The 25,094-nt window shown below is 39.4% G+C and overlaps 1 protein-coding gene across 1 annotated transcript; it reads left to right on the plus strand.

The window, feature by feature from the left end:
* Positions 1-1,068: 1,068 nt before the first annotated feature.
* LOC310953234 (uncharacterized protein) lies at positions 1,069-24,162 on the plus strand. Its single transcript, XM_083922196.1, has 12 exons — positions 1,069-1,350; positions 7,777-7,895; positions 8,574-8,874; positions 9,478-9,581; positions 9,740-9,833; positions 10,758-10,790; positions 13,451-13,534; positions 15,026-15,052; positions 15,545-15,565; positions 19,634-19,750; positions 20,809-20,868; positions 21,123-24,162. The coding sequence occupies exons 1-12, from the start codon at positions 1,287-1,289 to the stop codon at positions 21,149-21,151; spliced, it is 1,053 nt and encodes a 350-aa protein (XP_083778322.1). The 5' UTR covers positions 1,069-1,286; the 3' UTR covers positions 21,152-24,162.
* The last annotated feature ends 932 nt before the right edge of the window (positions 24,163-25,094 follow it).

The raw sequence follows: 25,094 nt of genomic DNA on the forward strand, positions 1-25,094 counted from the left end.
TGATCATCGCTAAGGTGTTTGATTTTCAGCCATTGGGGAAATAAAATCATCGGTTATTAAGAATTCTTAAAGGAAGTATTTGCATGCTATGAAACGGTTTAACAGATGCAACCCCTCCCTTCACCATTTAGGATGTACAATATCTGAGATACAAATATAGTGATCTATAAATACAATTATCTTGACTTGCAAGAAATTACTGCTTTGAACAGTTGAATGTGTATTGGGATATGAACTCATTGAAACTATGAGATAATGAATGAATGGCGCCACCTGCCGACCATTACCTGTGAAAGCATTTCAATTTGCCCCGGTTAACTAAGTGGTTAACGAAGGAGACGAGCCTGAGGAAAGGAAAAAAGGAAAGGATAATGCTCTCTTTTCAGATCCACCTCCTAGTCGGTTTGCATGAGCTCATGTGTGGTTTTCTCAAATGGAAACCTAACATTAATTTAACATTAACAAAAACAGACCGAAGCCTTTGCATTTCCAAATCCAGCAATCGAGTGTACTCTTCTGAAACCTGATATTTTAATAAATCCAAGGAAATCACAGGCTTATGAGCCTGCAGGAGAGTAGAGACTGCCTAAATCATAGCAAATGTATTATGGAAATGAGCTTCATGGGCCTAGAAATGCTGCTAGGGGAGTTTTTAAGTGTATTTCTTAATATAATATGATGTATCTTGTCAGTTCTGGACCCTTTACTAAAATTAAATAATATACAATTAAACAATAAACAATTTGAAGTTACACTCTGACAAAGGTGGCTTTACTGTAAGTGAGCAGCAGTATCCAAAAGGACGACTTGAATGAAATTAAATATTTCATAAGGAATTTATGGATAATTGGGGGGGAGTCTAACTGGGGTGGATACAGACGAATGTAGAATTGTTCGTAACAGTGATAGAATCGCAGTGGTAATGATTTTAATGATAAGTGGGGAAGTATTGCCTCCACAGCCCTTCTGTCTGCCTGCCTCTGCCCTGCTCTGCCTGTATTTGGGAGAAGAGACACGCCCACCTTAATAAAGACTGGACCTTCTCTCTTCCAATCCAGACAAAAGGAGAGGACGACAGATCCGCGGCGGGGCGCACTTACCGAGCATCTGAGCACCTTGGAGACGCCAGGGGTTGGATCCGACGCACAAGAACGCACCAGCGGACCCGACACGCACGCCTTCCAAATCCACCTGGAACCTCCAAACGCCGGTTAATTGTCCTGTTTTAAGGCCGCAGAAAGGCAGTCTAAACCCCGGTTTAATCGCAGACAGAACACCGTGTTCCCATGATGTCATACCTGTGGATTCTGCTATTAGGAAGCCTGCTGGCTGCGAGCGCCAAGGCACAAGGTAATGATTTATTTTCCAATTAATTCAACCTTCAGAGCTGTGTGCAGATGTTTTTGTCCGCACGCACATGAGATAATCTATATATCTGTCTATCTGTCTATCTATCTATCTTTCTATCTATCTATCTATCTATCTATCTATCTATTTGTTTATCTATCTATTCATTATTTATTTATTTATATTTCTGTCTGTCTGTGTTGGTCATCTTCATCTCACTGTCTCCCTCAGTCATATCTCTCTGGCTCTCACCTTTCTTTCTCTCCTTCCACCTTTTATCTTTTCCTCTTCTTCCAGTCTGGCTCATTACTCATCCATACGTGTTCCTGTCTGTGTGTGAGGGCAATTGCCAGTGTCTTTTGGCAGTCTGTCTGTCTCCCTGTTGGCATGCCAATTCAATTTACCTTTCGCTGTAACCTGCTTGTTTGAATCTGTTCTGACTGACTGGATGAATAAATGCAGCGCTGCCCTCCTCTTCTTCCGTACAGTGATTGTTCGTGGCTCTGCAGACCAGAGTGCAATAGGTGTGATGTAATGTGGCCATATCTTTTTGGACATGAGTTTTTGGGCCTACATGGGGTGTGGTGGGACCCATTGTCTTCAAGTATTTTATTTTCCCTTTCCCCATTTTATCTCTCTTTCACCCCCCCCCCCCCTTTCCTCTTCTTTCTATCTGTATCCCTGTGTCTGTTTAGTTGTCCCATCTTCTTCTCTATATTTTCATTCTTCATTATTTGATCTCTCCTTCTTCTTTAGCTGGCCCATGGGCCCCTGCCCTTCCCTGCGGCGCATGCAATGATTTCTGACTGTTCAAACGAGCGATGAAACTCAGAGGGAGAAGGAGGCGCTGAGAGAAAAGAAAGATGGTGGGAAAGTTGGGGAGATGTTGGAAGAAGATAAAAGAGAAACGATGTAGTCGTAAGAGAGTCGAAACAGAGAGATATACAAGGAAGGAGAGAGCGAGAGAGATAGAGCAACTGAGCATCATAATCATTATGCAAACAACGTTTCAGTTGAACGTTGGTGTGCTTGGATTTGATCTGGGGTAATCTCACTTTACCGGTTCACTTTTTATTAGCCAGAGAGGAACCAACTTCACACACACACACACACACACACACACACACACACACACACACACACACACACACACACACACACACACACACACACACACACACACACACACACACACACACACACACACACACACACACACACACACACACAAACACACACACTATATTTCTCACACACACCTTTTCTCTATTGCTGAACTCTCACCTCACTGTAAAAACCCAATGGATGCTGGTGTACTCTGCCAAAAGAGATCTCCACGGGTGTTTGCTAGCTTGCATGTGAGTGGTTCATAGTTACACCTAAAATGATGGGCTGTTAGGTCAGTCGCATGCACGGTGCGTTTGAGCTATAGAAGTGAAAGATAGGGAGTGTCTCGGACGGTAACTAGATCCAGCTACAGCTGTAGACAACACCCTACAGCACAACTAGTTTCAGCGCCTTTCTCTCCCCTAGGGTCCTCAGCGTGTGTGTGTGTGTGTGTGTGTGTGTGTGTGTGTGTGTGTGTGTGTGTGTGTGTGTGTGTGTGTGTGTGTGTGTGTGTGTGTGTGTGTGTGTGTGTGTGTGTGTGTGTGTGTGTGTGTGTGTGTGTGTGTGTGTGTGTGTGTGTGTGTGTGTGTGTGTGTGTGTGTGTGTGTGTGTGTGTGTGTGTGAGATAACTTCAATCTACAAAACATATGGGAATATGAGAGTGCTTCATTAATGTAAGTGTGTGTCTGAGTTGGTTATGAAGCATGTGCACATCTTAAGAGGCAGATCAAAGCAAAAATTAGCTCTGTGTGTGTGTGTGTGTGTGTGTGTCTGTGTGTGTGTGTGCAGACTTGTCAGTGTTTACACCTTCAACTACCGAGACATTAATCACTCTTTGGATAAGTGAAAAGACACACAAACACACATGTTCATACAATCTCCCTCCCTCCGCTCCCATGGGGGCAGTTTCAAGGTGTGCATGATTGGGGTAAACACAGCACTTTCTGTCCTACGAACACACAATAGAGCCATACAGTGCCTGACAGAACAATGCACTGTGGAGGGGCAGTTGTATCACTTGACACACATACACACACCGTTGCTGGTTTAATGTTTCAGGGCAAGGCTCGGTTATTAGTGTATGTACTCGCAATATTATTCATTTAACCGGCCATCTCAAAAGTCAGAAAATAAAGTTCCTCTCCTGGAACGTTTGGCATTGATAACACACCTCACGCTTCATGTCATTTGGACCACGTGTTGGGTAACTAAAAGTGCTATCATTTAGAAAATGAAGATTCACTTTTCTTTGTTCTTTTGTAATTTCCAAACCAAAAGGGGAGTATGACGGAAATTAATTTTTTATATTATCTGTCTTACCAAGAAGTGTTATCAGGTGCCAAGGTAAACCGGTTCATCATGAGTCACCCTTTCAATATCAAAACATTGGCACCTGCATCAAGCTTTATTACAACCTTAAAACGTCTATGAAGCGTGTGAAACATGATATTCAACAGTTTAATTGCAGTCTTCATGCTGTATTGGCTGTTGTCATAGTAGGTCACCTACCTGATTTAACTTGTTGGAAGTGCTTGCTGATTTACTTGCTGATTATTCGCAATTGGTGCCTCAAAGGTAACGGAATCCACTTACCAGCAGCCCTAAAGCTCACAAGTTATATCTCATTTGTTCAATTTGTGCAAAAAACAATTTGTGGTTTTACAGTTTGACAGTGGGTTATGTGCTTTACTTTTTCCTGGCCAGTAACTTCCAGTAACTCACAGTGACAACTGGAAGTCCCTGTGCCTGGCCAAGAAATAGTCTTGCAAATAAACCCTGGAACAAAACAGGCTACCAGTTTCCTCCGGTTTTCAGTCTTTATGCTTAGTTAAGAGAGCCGACTCTCGAATTTAGCTTCATATTTACCGTACAGACATGAGAGTGGTATCAATCCTGATTTATATCAGCAAGAAAGTGAATGAGCCTATTTCCCAAAACATTTGAACCATTCATTTAATGACATAACAGTTTTGACGGGTTGACTATAAGTTTGTTTGTCTAATTGAAGGTCCAATCTGGAATTGTTCTTTATCAGATGATTAAATAGAAAGATATCGGCATTCATAGGTATACCTGTAAACTCTAATACAACATCTCAGCCATACATTTGAAATTTTAATAATGTTCATGTTTTGATTGATGCTGTCAGAGAGATATACTATCAATTATGTTTAATATAGAATCTATGGCAGATTGCAGATTGTACCTGTATAGGTATACCTGATAAAGTGACCATGGAGTTATCGATCTATCAAGCCACTTCACTAGTTTTCTAACAGAACACAATTTAACTGTCAGTATGATGGTTTCCCACATGCGTAAACTGGTTTGACTTAAGAGTCTTCCTCTGGGGACCTTTTTGCAAATTTAACACTGCACATGCTGTACTGTCTCATACAATAGCGTGCAGTCGTGTTTGAGACACACAGATGACTCATCAGCCTCAAGGGAAAGCAGTGGCAGAGAAACAAAGAGAGTTAAGAGTTTGGGAGAGAGCAAAAGAGAGGAAAGGGAGGGAGATAGTCCTAAGGACAAAGAGAATGGAAGGGAAGGAGGGAGAGAGGTTTGGATGTGCAACATGTTGTTTCTCTGCTGCACTAACACAAAACAGGACAGGGCTTACTCAAAGTGTGAGAGTGAATATAAACTTGCCTTTATGTGTGTGAACATGTGGTTGTACGTATGGACAAAAAGGGGAGGAGAAGGTGTTTTACGAGCGTGTGGGTGTGTGTGTGGGGGGGGGGGTCGGGGGAGCATGTTTGTAACGGAGGTAGTTAGAAGAGGAAGTGGCAAACTGATAGATGGGAACAGAATGTTCTATGGAGTGGCAAGAGAAAGAGAGTTTGTATCAGGGGAAGTCTCTTTCTCACGCACACACACACACACACACACACACACACACACACACACACACACACACACACACACACACATACATCACATGTTACATGAGAACCACATACCTCAAGCACACGTGCATGTAGGCACAATGCCATGACAAATTGTGCCCACACATTACCACATTTACTGTAAGTGAAAGCATAAATACAAACACAGACACACATCAGCAATAAAGATCATGACTTGAGAAATTAACAATAGAATGTCAGCAGAAACTTTTTGGACCATTTTTTATCATCAGCCTTCTGCACACTGGCGAGGCACATCAACTGGCATCTTAACTTGTCATTCAAGTCTAATGTCGTGCCACGGTACATCCTTGATAAAGACAGAGACTACAGAGGAAGTCGTGAGATAGAGGATCAGTACATACACGTACTCACACATGGAGTCCTGTTTATTTAGCTCGTAATGCTATTTAATTCTAAATGAACCATTGAGGGCACTGATTATTGTTTATCTTGGATGCTGAGCTTAGAAAAAAGGAGTGTTTGTTTTTATTGCTGTCTGTATCACGTTCATGTTTCTGTGCATTAGTACGTGTGTGTGAAGGGAGCCAGGGGGTCAACAGCACTCCTAGCCTCCAGAGAATTTACGGTGGGATGGAAATACTTCAGACGTGTTCATGCCGCTCTCTCTCAAGGCTTTACTGACTCTGATATAATCTTATCTCACTTGGCAAACGCAATGATCCTTCATTGGAAACTCACCCGGCAATGAGTAACTGTTAAAAACGATGAGGAATTGTTTTCTGTGAGGATGTTAAGGGAAGAGAGTAGCAATACTGAGAAGCAAAACCTTGGATGAAATGGCTAGGTGATTAATAAAAAAGTTATTTTCAGATTTCGGTATCCAACAATTACAAAAACAAGATAATTGAGAAAGACCTATTATTGTGCCACATTCTGTTTCACAATGACACCGTAGTTTTGTCTTGTGTTGCAATCCACCGCACCCCTTACCTTTAAAGCAGTGTACCTACTTAGGTTACTCAGTGGAATTCTTTTTAATTTTAGGTTGTGGAAATGCACTGCAACATGATTGATTTGATTTATTTTGGTTTAATCTTTATTTATTTATTTTTATATACTGAAACAATGTAAATTAAATACATGTTTAGTTTTCAGTAGGTTATTGAAGTGTGACATGAAAACATTTATAATTTAATACATTTATCTATCTGTTTTTAAACATGTTTTGTCTGTTTTTCAGTTGAATTTTATATTTAAAGTTCAAGATTTTTTTTAAAGAATTTCAATTAATGCATGATGTATCTCAAGTCAGTGAATATTCTCAATCTCAATATTGAGCAAATTAATAATAAAATATAATCGAGCAGTCCTACCTAATGACTTCATTTTTTAATGAAGACTTCCTGTTCGTTTATTTTTGCATTTTCAATCCATTCTAAATCCAGTTTAACAAGGAGGTACTGCCCAGATGAGCCAGCATCAGGGTAGGTGCTGACATCAGCAGAGCAAAGAATGCTCAAGTCAGAGCGATGTTTTGCTGTTTCAGCTTCTCATATGCAACAGGGGAATCTCACAGCACTGGCTCAAACACACACAAACACCACACACACAATGACAAAGACATGCGCTTTGCATTTTCTCATTAGTACGGAGTTGCAATGCCAGTGCTTGGGTTGAGTCTTCATTTTGATGTTGAGGCAGATGAGTGATGCGTCTGTCATCCTGTTGTGGCTGGAGTGTTCCCATCAGGAACCAATCAGAGCAGGTGTGTGTGTTGTGTGTGTGTGTGTGTGTGTGTGTGTGTGTGTGTGTGTGTGTGTGTGTGTGTGTGTGTGTGTGTGTGTGTGTGTGTGTGTGTGTGTGTGTGTGTGTGTGTGTGTGTGTGTGTGTGTGTGTGTGTGTGTGTGTGTGTGTGTGTGTGTGTGTGTGTGTGTGTGTGTGTGTGTGTGTGCGCGCGCCCGCGCGACAGTCATGTTAGAGAATGTTTTGAATGCGCAAAATCTTAACAACCATTCAGACAGATGAGTTTAATGGTTTTAAATGATGACAGATGGATTAAGGCGAGCTGTTTTTAATTTTCAATGGTTGCTCTAATCACTACCAGTCTTATGTTCTATTGGTTCTATTTTAGGTTACATCTATAATAATAAAGTCAGTTTTAAGTATTTTGTGTTGTCACGTTGCAAGACTACAAAGGCAAAAATAAACCTTTGAGAGGTAACTTCCTTTGAGACGGATTGTCTGCCTCCTTTCCTCTTTTCCAAAAGAAAATGATAGTAGCACAGGCTTCTGTCAGTTGGGGGATTTATGTTAATCGAAGCACTTGGGTTTTAACAACATTTTCCCCACTTTTTGAACCCGGTATGTCCCAGTAGTCAGTATTTCACTGGATGTGTGCTTTCTTTTTTTATCATTCTATTACTTACCTTCTTCAAACATCTCTGTGTAGATGCTGAAGTCCCAACAGAGGAGGCAGCAGCTCCTGAGACCCTCGCCCCCGAAGGAGACGCAGGGCCAGAGGCCAACGGAGAACCCGGTGCTGACGGGGAAACTGACCATCCAGCCGAGGTGAAGAATGAAAATGCTTTTAAATGAGTCTTTTATCTAAGTAGAGGTCTCCTGGAGAATCACAACAGTCAAAGGGCTTTTGGTCAATGTACAGGCAAAAATAGTCCAAACATGTTAAATTATTTTCATAGTTAAGGGTACTTTGACATTTCAAACTTTCTTGTCTTTAGACCGCGTGGTCACTCAAAATGATGACAAATCTTATCTTGCATAGCCAAGAGTACACCTTGAATTTATAAATCCTGTCCAGCTCTGGGTAACCTGAATAATTCTGGGTAACGGAGCCTCTGTGTGACCTGCATCTGTAGTCAAGCTCACTGAGATCTGTAAAAAATCTAGTTCTAAATCCTTAGGCAGTCATTTGATAAGTTGAGTCGTATCACATGGCTGAAAAATGTGTCAGTTCTTGGTTGGGTATAGAAAGTTTTATGTTTCATTATGTTATTGGCTTGAAATTGAATGTCAGCTCTGTGTCTGTGCCCTTTTCAGACTGACTCGTCTTTGTATTTCAGCTCGGCTAAGTACAAGAAAGAGATACTTTACATTAAAGTGAACTTAAAACCCCCAACCACCTGAGGGCCCTTCTTAACTTTTGTATACATGTTTTGAGATCTGTTTTTTCTAGATCATTCTCTGTAACTTATTTCAAGAGTTGTATATATATGGTGCCTAAAATAGGATATCCCACCAACGGCAAGTGAGCCTGAGCCCGAGCCCAGTGCTGACCATGAAGCCGAAGCTGGTGAACCAGTGACTCCTGCAGTTGAAGATGCAGAACCAGTGACTCCTGCACAGGAGGATGCCGTACCAAAGATCCCTGCAGAGGAGGACGCAGAAACAGCGGCTCCTGCAGAGGAGGACGCAGAACCAACGACTCCTGCAGAGGAGGACGCAGAGCCAACGACTCCTGCAGAGGAGGACGCAGGACCTGTGACTCCTGCTGCAGCAGACACAGAGGCAGAAGCAGCAACAACACAAGGTGATGTTCAATTATTAAAGATAGTGCGACTTGTTGCGGCTCAAGGGGGAATTGTTGGGTTTCTGTAAATCGTGTATAAGTCATATAGTGTGGTCTAGACCTACTCTGTATGTAAAGTGTCTTTAGAAAACTTTTGTTATGATTTGGCACTATAAATAAAATTGAATTGAACTATGCACGCTGAAAATGGAATACAGAAAAAGTTAACATTTTTGATTAATCTGAAACAAATACCGTATTATACATTCCCTCACTTCTTCATGTTTTACTCCAGCCCAAAAAAGTACACACCACAAAATTGTTTTCTGATGAAAATGATGAAATGATCTTCTATTTGCTGTTACTGTTGTGTGCTCATTCTACTAGTTACCATGGTATCTACTGGTTTTCCTCCACTCACGTACCAGCAGGGCTAATGATATTTATATTGAGAAGAAATATATTGTATTATTAAAAACAAATGTAGTCAGTCTAATCTATTGATTAAACATGGGGCTAATATCAAATCACAAGCCTCAAACTAAAACACAAATAATCGTCTGCTTCTGTTTGCAACATACATTAAACAGTGTGCCCTCCCTTCTGTTGCACTCTCCTGTCCAGAGCCTGCAGCTGATCCAGAGGTTGATCCAAAGATTGAGGAACCGACAGAAAATGGAGAGGAGGAAGCTACCTCAAACGCTGGTGCAACAACACCTACTCACGAGGTCAGTAGCCGTGTCACACAACTCTCAAAGACTTGTCAAACCTACCTATAATTGCTGACATGCTGTGTATATTACATATATTATTTGGGAACTATGCCAAAGAGAATTTAATGTTTACTCCCTACATGCTTATATGCTATATAATACATTTTTAACAGATTGAACCTGAGACCACACAAGAGGCTGATACAGCTGTAGAAGATAGTGAGGAACAACCAACTGATCCAGCTGCTGATGAAAAAGTTCCTACAAGTAAGAATATATAGTTCTGGTGCATGTTGTGCACACTATCAAATGGAAAATGGAAAAGAATATACTGATATATTGTTGTTCATCAGAGCAACAATTTCCATGCTTGTTTCCATGTTTTCTTCTCAATAACCCTGGTACAGATTAGCCCCCTGAGACAGTGGGTAAAACCTTATAAATTGCTACACGCTAAAGCATTTTGGACAGTGTGTCGGTCTTCAACTACACAAAAATGAGCTCACCTCTTTAACATGTGCCTCCTTTACATTGGGAAACTGTACAAACTTGTTTGTAAGACACCATCATGTTTTGCCCCTTTGTTCTGGTAAAATCTGTCATGTTAACACGCCGTGTGTCTCGCAGCAACAGACATGGTGAGACATATTAATGTAATATGCAATGTTATATAGAGAACACCTATTGAAAAGCTGTCATAACTGTGGGTTTTTTTTGTCATTCATGTTGCATGAATATATGTATTTATGTAGATCAAATCAAGCATTCGATTGGTTCATAGCCGTGGTATAATAACCGCATACTGCGATGATGTCTAATTCCTTTGCACAATTCAGTATCACTCTCTCTGAGAAAAAAACAAAACAAGGTAAACTTTGGCTTCTTCTATTTCAATTGGAAGTTGTCTTTAACTTTCCTATTGCCATGATCATTATAGAAAAGCAATAGCTCACTTCAGTCTGTGATATGTCGTGATTATATTTGCTTTGCGCCGGGCCAAACAACGAAAATTGTGAAAGCACAAATTCCTTTTGAGATGAGAAAACATCATTTCTGCTTTTCTAATTGTATTAAAGATCAAAGTAACAGATCCGTGGTCCACAGCTGTTGATAATGGTGTCACCAGTGTTTTTGTGTGGATTCTAGTTGTCTGCATTAAACCAACGTTCTGTTCTTTGTCTTTGCCGACAGTTCCAGAGAAGATTGTTCCTGAGGTGACAGAAGGTAAATACTTTTTTTTTCATTTCATTCTTCTCTCCTCTTTTTTTTGAACCATTTCCAAAGTCACATTATATAAACCTCAACGTTTCTTGAGCCAAGTCTCAAAGCTAAGCAAATTACTAAAGCACACCACAAATAATTGCTTATGGGTATGACTCAGAAGCTCTTTTCACCATACAAGAGCACTTCAAGTCAACATAATTAAAACCTGTTTATTTCAGTAACTACAGTAACAGTGAATGCACATAAAAGCTGACTTGTTTAACTGACGCTTGGTACAGAAAGAAATCCTAATGGAACATTAGGTGAAATTACTCTGAGTGGAAATAGCTTGGAAATCACAGAACAATATAAGCAGTCATGTTTGAGAGAATTATTGAAGCTCCCCTCTGTACGGATTATGTTTGAGCTAAACTGACTGAATACTTCTGTCTTGTATTTCTCTCAAACTCTGAACCTGCTACAATATGGCAAAACATATTCAATCTCCACTGCGTCATCTATGACCCCAGGAATCAAGTATTGTTATTATAGTATTTTTCTTTCGTTAACATTTTTTTTACGCATGTCCCAGTTTTCTGAACACTTAATGAGAAACAGATGCTTTTCCATCAAGGACAGTAACTAGTTGGACTTTTGGCTCATACAATTTTACCTCCTAATATAAACCATTCTACCCTTAAAGTGTAATTCCGGTGCAAAATCATTCCATGGTCTTTTTAGGCACTTACATACTGTACATCAAATAAGCCATTGAGACAGTTTTTTTTCTTGTAACAACGATTAAGGGAGAAATCCGGGAGAGACACTATCAGCTGGACGTGGATAACACTGCTTAGCTCTGGGCATTACGGTGAAGGCATTAAAGGTTGAATATGTAGAATCTTTATTAAAAGCTACTGTACAGTATATTAAGAAAAATAAAACACCTATGGGGCGTTTTGAGGGTTACTGAATGAAAGTATTGCTCTTCCATTGTTGATATTTTAAACATTTTTTGACGGGTTTGACAAAAACTTTCTGTCACCTTCTGTTTACATTGTACCAGCCAATAGCAGTGGCATTGCTGTTTGCCAGTTGTTTGCCGCATGTTTACTTAGCTGTAAGGACTAATATAACGACCAAAGGTAACAGTCAGTCAAACTCCTCTGCAATACTTTTTCGTTTTTATGGTGCGATCTGCTGGAGTGGATGGGTTCAAACAGACTCCAGTCTCCTGTAGGCTACTGGGTCTGACGAACATGGAAATTTTGTAAGAAGGAGCCCACTAGTGCTTCGTTTTATGTGTAGGGATACTTATCATGCTACTGCAGAGGGTTAGTGTTATTTTGAGCAGTATTAGTGGTTAAAAAAAACATTAATGTGTTCACCGTATTGGCCCGAGCTAATCAGTGTCCGGCTGCTAGTGACTCTCCCGGATTTCTCCGTTAACAGTTGTTATACGAAAAAAAACTGTCTCGATGGCTTATTTGGTGTATGTAAGTGCCGAAAAAGACCATGGGATGATTTTGTGCCGGAATTACACTCTAAGGGTAGAATGGTTTGAGTAGGGAAAACCTCAAAGTGTCACTCTTTTATTTATTTTTTTCTCTCTCTGTTCATTTCAACATTTCCTTTCCCAAGTAGTCTTGCTGTTTGTCCTTACCTGCTTCAAAGCAAAACATCCACCTTTCCGTCACTCAAGGATAGTCATTTTATGTTTGGCCGGTCATTATCTCCTCTTTTAGTCATGCCAACAGCTAAGAAAAGGGGGGTGCCGTTTCACTGTTAAAGAAATGGTTTCCATGGAGGGTTTCTTCCGTGTGACGACTGGTAGGGGATCATTCTTGCGTGGCGGTAAAAAACGAAAAAGAGTTGAGAAATGGGAAGGGAGTTAAAGAAAGGAGAGGAGAGATAGGAGAAGAAAACAAGGAGGGTGGGAAGTGGCAAAGGCAAAGCATCATATAGAAACAAAAGGAAAGCAATAAAGGGTGGTGCTAGGAAAAGAGAAGAGAGGAGAAGAGGGTGGTGAGGTTAATTGAAAGGCAACAGAAGTATAAAGGGAGTATCGGAGTAGAACTTGGCTCAAAATACAGTTTCATTACTTAATGTGACAAATGATACTTTGAAATGATGCTTACTCAGTATGATTTAATGTCAGGAATGTTTACGGTGAAAGAATAGGTCACTGGATAATCGTTCCCCTGAGGTTCTATTAAAAAATAATTCACAGAACTGACCTCGCCCTGCCCTGCCTAAGACAATTGTGTACACGTCACACATACGATATACAAGTCACTTGGGTTTTCCCCCAGTGAATATAGAGTCAGGGTATGAAGTTGATCCTGACAGATAATATCCTTGATTTAAGTCAACACTAGTTCACAAGATCACTGTCACACCCTTGGAGCAGGCAGTGTTTCAGAGTCCATATCGTGGACACAAATGCAGGTTATTCATTATAGGAGCCATGAGGGACAGAAGTGGCTATTGCTTCTTCCATGATTACTGAGATTGTCATCAAATAGTTCAACACGCAGCAGTGTAGAATAGTGTGTTAGAGTGATGACATTTTTTGGGGGTGAACATCTGGAGGATATCTCTCTTGGGCGGTGAAAAGTGGATTTCCCTATGGGGATTTATATTTCATTTCTGTCATCAGTGATATCTAAATGTTTTTTCAGATGTAGGATTTAACTTGGAAGATGCTCTGGATGAAGGGAATAAAGCTGGCAGCCAAGGACAGAGCCGCAGTAGTGAATCTGGAGGTTTGTGGCTACTTATCACATTACTGTTGATATAATGATTGTAACCATTAACAAAAAAGAAGTATGTAGGGATGCAGACCCTAAACTTCCTGTTAACAAACAAACATTTGATGATGCATGTAATTTCTCTGTAAATGCTGAACAAATTACAACAACATGACTTAGTTAGATCAGTCATTAGTCTTTGGTGATCTAAAGTATTACTTCCTGTAGGCCTACTTCCCTATTTGGGCAAAGCAGCTAATTGAACCCAGGTATATGTCATTGAGCTAAAATATAAAATAGGCTAATCTCACCATTCAGCCTTTTGTACGTTTTTTACTGTAAATGTGTTTCAGTAAAGCTTACAAAAGAGCCACTAAAAACAAAGTATCTCAATTTTTACGGAATACAACTTTAAAGGCCCCATATTGTATAAAAAAAAAAAAAAAAAAAAAAAAAAAAGAGATACCATGTCTTTTTGATGATAAAGCATGCAGCCCATATTCTGAAACTGAACATTTAAACGAGCCGTCGGGACTTCTGTACAGTCATGTCACAACTGTGCTACATATAAGTAGACAGTGCCGCTACAATGCAGTTAAAGTCATTCCCCAATCAGGAGAGACTGTGCCACGTCATGACAGCGTCTCATAAAGTAGGCTTTTCAACATACTTGGTAGACTATATACTGCAAGAATGCTGTTCAAATTTTAAGGGCTCTGTTCCCATGACAAGAGAATGAATTGACTCAGTTTACCCCATGGGCCACAAAAGTTAAATCACTAATAGCCACAGAGCAACTTGACATTAACACTTTAACACTGATCTTCTTGCTGCGTTCGCCCCTTTATTCCCCATCTGAAAGCTGATTCATCTATATTGGTATAATCATTATAATCCAGTCAGGGGACCCTTTTATAGTGCTCTGTTATTAGCGGCTTTGTCAAGTTGAAACAGGTAGAGAGCAGCCATGATGTCACAGGCATATTCAGACAGGCAGAAGATAACGGTGTTGTTTTGCATATGGGACGAATCAAAGATCAGAGAGAAAGACATAGAGGGTGTGTCATCCTCAGATAGTTTATCTCTCTGATATTATAGAGGTATCTCTATGAGTGTACACAAGGGACATACTGTATCGTGTGTGTGTGTGTGTGTGTGTGTGTGTGTGTGTGTGTGTGTGTGTGTGTGTGTGTGTGTGTGTGTGTGTGTGTGTGTGTGTGTGTGTGTGTGTGTGTGTGTGTGTGTGTGTGTGTGTGTGTGTGTGTGTGTGTGTGTGTGTGTGTGTGTGTGTGTCTGTGTGTTCCAGACCAGTTAGGACAGAAACTCTAAACCATGTAATGCCTCCGAGGTTTAAACTACCTCAAAGAGAATAATCTTGCTCCTCCCTCCTTCTTTTATGCCTTCTGTGCTTTTTATGCATCATTAAAAATTTTGATCTTGGAATGATAATGCCTTTTCTGCCCATTTCTCCTTTAATCCCTTGTCTCTGTTTCTTTCTCTTTTTAGCACATGTTGCTGGTGCCAAAGCAGATGGTAAGACTTTTTGTTCACGGTAAAACTATACATAAGAACAATAAAAAAGAATCATATTGAATCGGACAAATCTAAGTCAGATCCAGCCGCAGCAAGAGGGTTTTTATACTTATGGAAACTGGTCAAACACACACAGGATATTACTGGCATGCCTTTGAAAATACAAACAGGAAGCAAGACTCATTGAAAATGTCTTTCCCCTTTTATTTTAGTTCTAACAATGTTTGAAACTGGTCTCCTGTGAGAGTTTTTTTTACCGTGAGTTATTAAGTGCAGTCACGCTACATCTGTTGTAACTGCTACTTTTGAAGTCCGGGAAATAACTTCCGTTCATGATTGTTAAACAAATACAGGAGAATGGCAGTTGCGTGTGTGGCTGTTTAAATAAATGGTTCCTCTTGTCACATTAATATACAGTAGCTCCCATACCAGTTTGTTAATGGTGCAGTTTCATGTGGCTTACTGTAATTGTGTTGTCTCTGTTCTTTACAGCAGAAAAACCTGAAGCCCAAGGTGAGTTAGTCCTCCTTTTTTTTTTTTTAATTAAATTTGTACTCCATAAGATTTTCATCTATTTAATTGTCTTTTAAGGGCCTCTCTATCACAGAGTGAGTTAAAACAATGTTGATAGATTATATGACCCACCCAATTTTTCAGAGAATTACAATATCCTTGTTTGTGGTGGTATTACCGGGTTAGATGATCCTTATTCGACTGCCAATCTCATAGTCGAAACGTTTCAAAATGCGCAAAATGTGGTTAGGAAACAATGGATTATTCCATATTATTAAATATTGGGGGCGGCAGTAGCTCAGTCCATAGGTGACTTGGCTGGGAACCATGTATGGAGCGTGGACTGGTGGCTGGAGAGGTGCCAGTTCATCTCCTGGGCACTGCCGAGGTGCTGTTGAGCAAGGCACTGAACCCCCAACTGCTCGGGGCGCTGGTCACTGGCAGCCCCCTCGCTCTAACATCTCTCCTTAATTGCATGTACAGGTCCTGTCTGTGCATGTGTGTGTATTTCGGGCCTGTGTGTGTAACATGATTAATAATAAGAGTTATTATCCCGTTGCGGGATAAATAAAGTAATTCTTCTTCTTCTTCTTCTTCTTCTTCCATCCTGGCTCTGGGGGTGCTGAATTTCTGATTTTACATGTAGATGCTTGGTTTCTCCCAATAAACCATGATAAAGCCTATTTCGGTATAAATATAAGCCTATTGATAAATACTGTTGCTAAAAATGTGAAAACAGCTCATGTGCTTTTAATCTATCACCTTAGTGTGCAGGAATAACCCCTCCCCCTCGTAGACTAAGTTGTACCATCCAGGATCCGGCACCGTCAGAGCGCATCTTGGCTGGGATTTAAATCTATCTGGGCGTCAGAAATAACAGTCAGCTTCTTAATCATCAGCATCATTTAATTTGAATATTTGCCCATTTGTTGTTTTTCAGTACAGACGTTCATTTCGACACGGTCTGACACAGTCTCAGTGAGGACTTTTTAGGGAGACCTGCAAGATCACTGTTACAGTAGTTGAGTCTGCTGAATATAAATGCATGGACACGTTTTTCCAAATCCTGCCGATACATAAGCCCTTTAATCCTTGATATATTCTTTAGGTGATAGTTGGCTGACTTTGTAATTGTTTTAATGTGGGTGTTGAAGTACAGGTCTGAGTCTATGGCTACAAATTTCTGGCTTGGTTCTTGGTTTTGAGCATTAGGGTTTGAAGCTTGGTGCTAACTTTCGATTGTTCTTCCTTGGCACCAAAAACAATATTTTCAGTTTTTTCTTTGTTTAATTGGAGAAAATTATGCTCCATCCAATTGTTGATTTGCTCAATGCATTTACATAGTGCTTGTATTTGACTATAGTCGCCTGGTGATATTGTTGTGTAAATTTGTGTGTCGTCTGCGTAGCTATGGTAACATATTTTGTTGTTTTTCAAGAGCTGAGCCAGTTGAAGCATGTAGATATTATAGACAGAAGAGGCCCTAGAATGAAGCCTAGGGGAACGCCACATGTAATTTTTGCCTGCTCAGATGTGTAATTACCTATAGACACAAAGTAGTTCCTGTCCTTCAAGTAGGATTCCAACCATAGTAATGCTGTGCCAGATAGTCACACCCAGTTTTCTAGATGGTCCAGTAGTATGTCTTGATCGACTGTCTTGGGGCTGTGGTGTGGTCTGAATCCTGACTGGAAGACGTCAAAACAGCTGGTCATTAACATAAAATTGTTCAGCTGCTTAAAAACGGCTTTTTCAATGATTTTATTGAGAAATGGGAGGTTTGATATTGGTAATTGTTCATTAGTGAAGTGTCTAAATTGTCCTTTTTTAATAGAGGCTTGATAACAGCAGTTTTGAGGGCCTGTGGGAAGACACCTGAGAGAAAAGACGTGTTTACAATCTTTAGGAGGTCTGCGGCCATGCAGTTTGGCCTGTTGGTAGAATATCGAGGCAGCAGGAGGAGGAGATGTTGTTTAATGTCTTATGGTTAATCACATGAAATTGTGCCATGGTATTTGGTATATTATAACTGATTTAAAATGGACAGATGGGCAACACCTTTTAGTGAGTTTTATGATAGTCAGAACACCTCCTTCCAATAAGAACTGCTATTGCTGCATCTGTTTAAGTATTAACAGACATGCAACAGTCTAGCAATCTGTCTAGTTCGTCATATTGTAAAATTGTAACCTTAAGCTTTATTGACAATCAGCACTGTAGTTTTTCCTCAGACCTCTGACCTCAGCCATGTAGCAGTAATGTGATGGGGGTTGTTGCTGCTGACCACATACGGTTCCCATAGATTTGTGTTTCCATAAAACAGTTTATATCTGTATGTGTGAGTTCACGCAGCCTTTTTACACCATATAAACTGGTGTGTCCATGAGGTGCGTTCTACATTTGTGAGAATGCAGGTTTATACATGTCTGTGTACCTCCTTGTACTGACTTACTACCTTCTCCCATTTTATTCAGCTTAATTTCACTGACTCATTCCCTTTTTTAAAAGTTTAAGAGTCACGCAAGTTCTCTGACTCATGCCACTCCCTTGTCATCCTCATCTTTTAATTTAATTTTTCACCGGATTTGCTGTGCTTTTAATTCTACCTTGTAGTTGCTGACTCACCCATCACACCCCAACATCCCTTCTTCCCTCCATTGATCTCTTTCTCTCTATTGCTACTTCAGCATATTCTAGTTATTACTCATGTTGAATGAAACCACTGCAGGGACAAGGAAGAGATTTAGTTTTTAGAAGAGATGAAACTAGAGAAAAACAATGTTATAAAACAATTTTGCTGTTTACATTCCATTCTGTCTTTTTTATATTTTCTTTTTTTAGTTAAAAATTGAAAAAATAAATAAATACAGATTTGATATAGGCCTGTTTGCACTGCCTTATGATCTAGTCTGTAATCTCCACTGCTACCTTCCTCATTTATAGTCAATTCAGAAGCATAGTATAGCCATTAAATATTAGCATAATGTTGCATCATATGACCTGTTGATGGACCTACATCACAGAGTTAGTATTGTAACTTAGGGTAGAGACCTGCCATTCCTTTTGAAAAAATATTATACTTCAGTTATACTTCTCAAAGAATGTATTATATACAATTTTAGTGTGTTACTGCTTTTTTGTCTCCTTCAAGTATACTTAAGTGTACTCCTTGATCCCTACTTGAGCACTTTCATAAATCTGGTAATAGTGTATTACAAAAGACTTTAAAGCCCTGTAAGTACACTTTTCACAAGTACACTGAAATACCACGTTAATTAGTTCAAAAAGTAAAAGTATACTTGTAATAACTTTCATACATGTGTGTTTCTAATACACTGCTTATACTGTATACTACTCAGTAAGTAAGAGGAAACACTTATATATACAGAATATACGTAGGTTGATTCATTTTGATATCCACCTGTATCAGCATCTTATGTTATATTATAAGTTCACTGTACTATAATTTTCTGACAATATTAATGTTTAGGTAAATAAAAATAAATGCAGGGCTTTTAATTATAGTGGTGCATTTTAATGAACTAGGATTAATTGAATGAAAAATGCATGTCATCATGGAATGGCAGGTTTTTCATGTGTGCATTTGTTTGTGAGCTTGCACAGTATGAGAGGTATTTGCTGTATGCAATGACACAGCATGAAAACTATTCAGATTGGCGTTGTCATAGTAACTGGGTTACAGGTGCAGACAGATTTATGCTGTCACTGTGAATGCTTTTAGGAATCTAAATTGTTGGGTAGGCGAGTGAAATGGGATCAGAAAAATACTGCGACAAGATGATGCATCTCTCTTACACCTGCACACATTATGTCATTGAGCCTCACTGCTGAAATGCCATCCATTATGTGAACCGCAAAATGGCACACAGTGTTGATACTGAACATTGCAATCTCTTTGAGTAGCTGTTACACTGACATATATTCAACACAGTGCACTCACATCAGTATCATAAAACAGGCTCAAACTAACATGTTTAGAGTTGTGCTGTATTCAAATGATATTGACAAAGTGGACTATGGATTTTTCAATTATCTTTGTTTCTACAGAGGCAAGCGCCAGCCCTTTAGCAGGCATCCTGATCGCAATCGGCGTGGCTGTAGTGGGAGCAATCGTTGGATACTTCACCTATCAAAAGAGGAAACTGTGCTTCAGAAATAGACCGGGTAATTATTTTTGCTGACTTATTAACTTACTATAAAAAATAGATAAAATAACACGATACCAACCTGCCGTACACAAGACTTGATATTTCAGAGCTACCTTTCAGATCTAGTTTCTTAAACAATGACTTGCAACCAAGTTTTTGTGTTTTTTACTGTTGCTCTTCGGTACAGGTGAGTACTGCATACTGTATGGTTGACTTGGATCATGACAAAATCGCAGCATTTAATCAAGTTACCAGCCTCTTCAGTAACACTTTGCTTAGCCAGGCTGAAGTGAAAAATGGGTGGTGTGTATGTGTGTTTGACTTTTGGTCAGAATATCCCATGTTCTGAAGGTCAGCAGTCTTTCTTTGAGACACAGCAGACTCAGCTTTATCCCTTAGAGAGTGTTGTCAATTAAAGTCAACTCACACACATCCTGCATGCCAATACTACCAATTCAGCAAAGTCTTAATTTACAGTCAACATGAGCAGTATAGGCCATTCAGCTAAAGCAATGCGGGGCAAAAGTCAGATTTGGTACAAGGACTGTGACTAGCTAGTACGCTATTTATCAAATGTACTAAATTGCCAATTAAAATTCACTAATATATATTCAGTATTCAGCATGAAAAGAAACGAGTAGTTTTGAGGTTTTACACAAAAAAATATATATTCATGGTGGTAATACGGTAATAAGCCATTAGAGCCGATTCTTTCACTGTCATACTTAATTTATGGTCAGATAAAAGTTGAGTATGTGATTCTCATCCAATACACTTTTTGTCATATCCATCTGAAAATGGCTTTGACTGAGTCATGCAACACTATTGTGATACACTGTGGGAGCGCGAAGGATGGTAAATGTGGCACATGCTAACGTTCTAAAGGAACACTGATGGGAGGGGTGTATTTGTTTGGGTGTTGAGTCCAATTATCAACAATCTTTCTCCAGAATTGCAGACTCCACCTTTACCTGAATGCTTGTGAAATCCAAACTGACATGTGATGACTTGTGCGCTTCATTTTGTCTTCCTGCGTTTTTGCGTCTATCTGACTTTGTCAATCTCTGTGATCAGAAGCAGATCCGGAAGCAGCGCGCAAAGCTGATACTGCAGAGGCTAACGCAGATCCCCAGGGTAGGACACACTCTCACACACACACGCATTTTGAGAAGATACAAACACACAAATCAAACACCTATGCTGCCCTACAAAGCCTAAGTGCAGTAACTACAAAAAATCCAAATCAATCCTAACTTCAACACTTTCAGACACAAAATTGTGCAGAACTCATGATATTAGTAATTTCGTAGTTACTGCACTCAGCCTTTGTAGGGCAGTATAGTGCTCTGAAATGTTTTGACCTTTCTTTTTTTCTTACTTTTTTGCAGTCCTTAGCAACCTGTTGAACTCCTCCTAGACCAGCAATGATCATGACTGCCTGGAACAACTACCGACAAGCAAAGTGGCAATCTCACTGTTAGGCTCTATCTTCTGTAGAGCTAAATTATTGTGAGGTCACAGAGTAGGTGTGTGTGTGTGTGTGTGTGTGTGTGTGTGTGTGTGTGTGTGTGTGTGTGTGTGTGTGTGTGTGTGTGTGTGTGTGTGTGTGTGTGTGTGTGTGTGTGTGTGTGTGTGTGTGTGTGTGTGTGTGTGTGTGTGTGTGTGTGTGTGTGTGTGTGTGTGTGTGTGTGTGTGTGTGTGTGTGTGCATATGTTTGTGTTCATTCTTGTGTGTGTGTGCATATATGTGGGGAGTAAATATATGTGAACTTTAAGGGTTTTATGATTGTGACAACATAGGAGTTTATTACAATGATCAGACAAACTTTCTACTTTGGACCAAATCCAACATTTTTTTTAAGAGTGAACACGAGATTAAATCTCAAATGAACCATGAAATGGCTAAATTATAGAACTACTTTTTTATTTTTTTGTATGGCCACTATCCAGCTCTAGTAATCCAGTGTGAATAGAAACCAGTGACAGTAATTGATGTTTTAGACGCTTAACTTTGGACTGAATTCTTAGTTGTTTTTTTTAATTCTGTCATTGTTTGAGCCACCCATATGACTTTAAAAATCCACTGTTGACAGTCACTTTCGTAAAACATGTGTTTTCTTTTTGTGATTGTCTGCAGTACAAATGCAGGATAAATGGATAACAGGGGCTTCAATAACTGCCACTGTATTTCCTAAATTCTGGTGAGGAAAAAATAATAAAGAATTATCATCCTAGGATTCTGGGGATGCTGTTACATGGTCCAATACGTGTTCAGTGGGCCACTGATGTCACTGTATGTGTGTTTGTGTTTGTGTTTGTGCGTGCATATCTTTTTTTTTTTTTGACTGGTGAAGGGGCTTAGATTTAAATCAGGTTTGACGACTAACACTTCTCCTCAGTCAGCTCAAAAAATTAAGGATGAAAGAGAAATTTTCAACTAAACACAAAAGAAATCCAAATAAAAACTCAGTTAATTCATTGCAAACTATTGAAGACTTAGACATTTATTTGACAATGCTATATGAACACACATATATCAAATATGTGTTAAAAAAATACATATATATATATATACATTTATTGAGTTGAAGTGAAGTCTAGTCAAACCCTGTTTCTGTCGATGGAAACATTCAAAAGAGGTCATGTAGTAGTGTATTAGACATTGTGATGTAGTATGTGTCAGTCTAGTTGTGATGCAGTAATTTCTCCTTTATAGTGCCTTTCACTGACACAGCCTGGCTTGACCAATCTACAGACACACAGGGAAGAGAGCTGTGACGATAAAAGTGAAAACAGGCAGAATACTAGTTGAATGTATCAAAATATACTAGACGATTGAGGAATGTATGATCTTAATTCATTTATAATCATTTTGGTGGTTGAAAAGCCTCACTTGCACTGCTTGTGTATGTGAAACTGTTAAATTATTGTAACAGCTGCTGTATATCTGTTCACAGTGGGCTGTTTTCAGTACTTTTTAGCTAATTACATTCCAAACTTTTTTTTAACAGCCTCACATTTCAGCAGTAAAAGTATCCTCATTGTGTGTCTCTTTATTTGAGCAAGCCAGTTGCTGTCACAGTGGGTTTTTTTATCATTCATATTTCCATTACACACACCATACGCCTGTGATTTTTATATGAATTTTACATTTAGCAGTGGTGCCTCTGAGCTGACAAAGATTGTCTATAGTAAACTTGTTTGCTGTGGTATTTTGTGATTTTAATTATTATTGTGAAATGCCCCAGAAGCAGCATTTTAAAACAAAAGCCGAAATTTTTTTTTTTTTTTTTTTTTTTTTGCGGCTGTAGCACAAAAACATATTAACTTCTGAATGTCTTTTTGTTGCCTTGCAGTTTTGTACTTGCTCTGCTCCCTTTAAACTGTGTGGTTATAGAGGCTGCATATAGTGCTGCAGTTCATGTAAAGTGTGTTACTTGTAAAGCACCATATAGCTGCAATACAGGACAGAGACTGTTGCTAACAGCCTAGCCTCGAGCTGAGAAATATTAAGTCTGTGACATCACATATCGATTAATCCTACTGTGTAAACTGTGGGCTGGATGCCGGGTTAAAGCTCGGTTTGAAATGCCTTCTTATCGTCCAATCAGTGATAGACTGAGTTTCTTTTGACACATTACAACCCAGTGGATAGTGTGTCTGAAATCTTTTACTGCATCTGCTACAATGGCATGGAGTGATAATGCACAAAATACCCACTAAATAACAGAACAAGCTTTCAGCCACTGATGCCTTCAAAACAAAACCATCCTCCGTTAAATGCAGTACTCCCTTACTTTATGCACTCCAATAAGTACTATAATCAACAAAAGCACTCTGCTGTCCTGCAGTGCACATTCAGGCACATCACTGGGACTGATTTAATGTAAAGGAGACTGGCACAACAGTAAATCCCTAAAAATGAGCATCATGGTCAACTCTACATTTAGTTCCAAGCAGTCACATTCCTTGTAAACACAAACTATTGGAGCATAGCATCCAAACCAGAATGTAAAACCAAGGAAAGTGTAGACGTATTGGGTCCTGAAGTGCACTTCCCATGCTAAGGCATCAATGACCTGTCCTGCCTTATGCCGCCTCTTGAATACTCCACAGAGGAAAACAAAGAACAATGTCATCATCAGAACAGTGAAACAAGCAGAGATGCTTTCGCGGGTGCTTTTAATAACACCATCTCTATGGGAGAAGCACTTTCCTATCCTGTATACATCTTGATTCATTAAACATATTTAGACAATTCATTCTTGATTTAGACTAGTGACTCTTCCTTTTTATTTAAATACGCTGTGTTTTTATTTTATGTAGGAATTGTTTTCTTTATTGTTTTTCTTGTCACCTGGCACTTGTGTTGTTCTTCTGGAATTGTGTAAATAATGTTTGATGACTCAATTAAACAGTTTTCGTGGGAGTTGGTGTTTTATTTCCCTGCAAAATATGTTTTGCTTGGTGTGTGTGACACAGTAGGTCAAAATAACTTAATTTAAATACTATACTATATACTATATTTTTAGCATTCTTTTTTTTGAATACATATAATATATCAATTAAACTTAATAAACTGTTTTTTTTCCATTGATCAAAAAAACTCCTGTATGAATGTAAATGCAGCTGCGTGTACCTCTGTCTGTTTGTGACATTCTTTGGTGCTTGCAAGCTGTTTGAAAGTTAAGAATGCTAAGTGAGAACAAGACAAACATGCATCATAGACATGACCTGAAATGTTTAATACGAAAGGTATTTGTAGAAGGTATAGCTGGCAAAGCAGTTTCGAGCTTGGCCAATGATTGATAGTGACAGGTCCATAAAGCTAAACACCTGAGGCTTTTACGTAAAATGTGGGAAGCAGCTTAGATTTTTTTGCCCAAACGTAAGCACACATAGTTCCTGTACATGTTCACATATTCGGTTCATATCCCTTCAGCCAGTACACCCACACCAAATGTAAACCATTTAAATTAAACCCAGCACTGCAAGCAGCTGTGATGACTTGATATTGACTCAGTAATGGAGTTGATTCCAGGTAAATCAGACTAAATTATCTTTCATGGTTTAAGGAAAAAACTCCGGGGTGTTAGTGTCTACAACGTAAACCTACTCAGGAAACCCCCAGAGGTGAAAGATGTCCTCAGATAATTTAATCAAGTAAAAGAATGAATCCATTACAAGTATAAGTGGTTTCACTATAAAAAAAAATGCTATAAACCAATGGTCCCCAACAGGTGGATCAGAAAAGGTCACAAAATAGATATAAAGAGTCATTAGATCCAGGGCGTGTGGAAATGTGTGTGTATGTGTGTGTGTGTGTGTGTGTGTGTGCGTGCCGCAAACATACTACATGGA

This window comes from Echiichthys vipera, assembly GCF_963691815.1.
Source record: "Echiichthys vipera genome assembly, chromosome: 10".
In the NCBI taxonomy this organism is placed as follows: domain Eukaryota; kingdom Metazoa; phylum Chordata; class Actinopteri; order Perciformes; family Trachinidae; genus Echiichthys; species Echiichthys vipera.

Bases quoted from the DNA above. Each gene is read 5' to 3' on its own strand.
- LOC310953234 (XM_083922196.1), top strand. From the start codon at position 1,287: ATGATGTCATACCTGTGGATTCTGCTATTAGGAAGCCTGCTGGCTGCG. The intron at 8,875-9,477 runs GTGATGTTCAAT...TCTCCTGTCCAG, and splicing joins AGAAGCAGCAACAACACAAG to AGCCTGCAGCTGATCCAGAG. The intron at 15,053-15,544 runs GTAAGACTTTTT...TGTTCTTTACAG, and splicing joins TGCTGGTGCCAAAGCAGATG to CAGAAAAACCTGAAGCCCAA.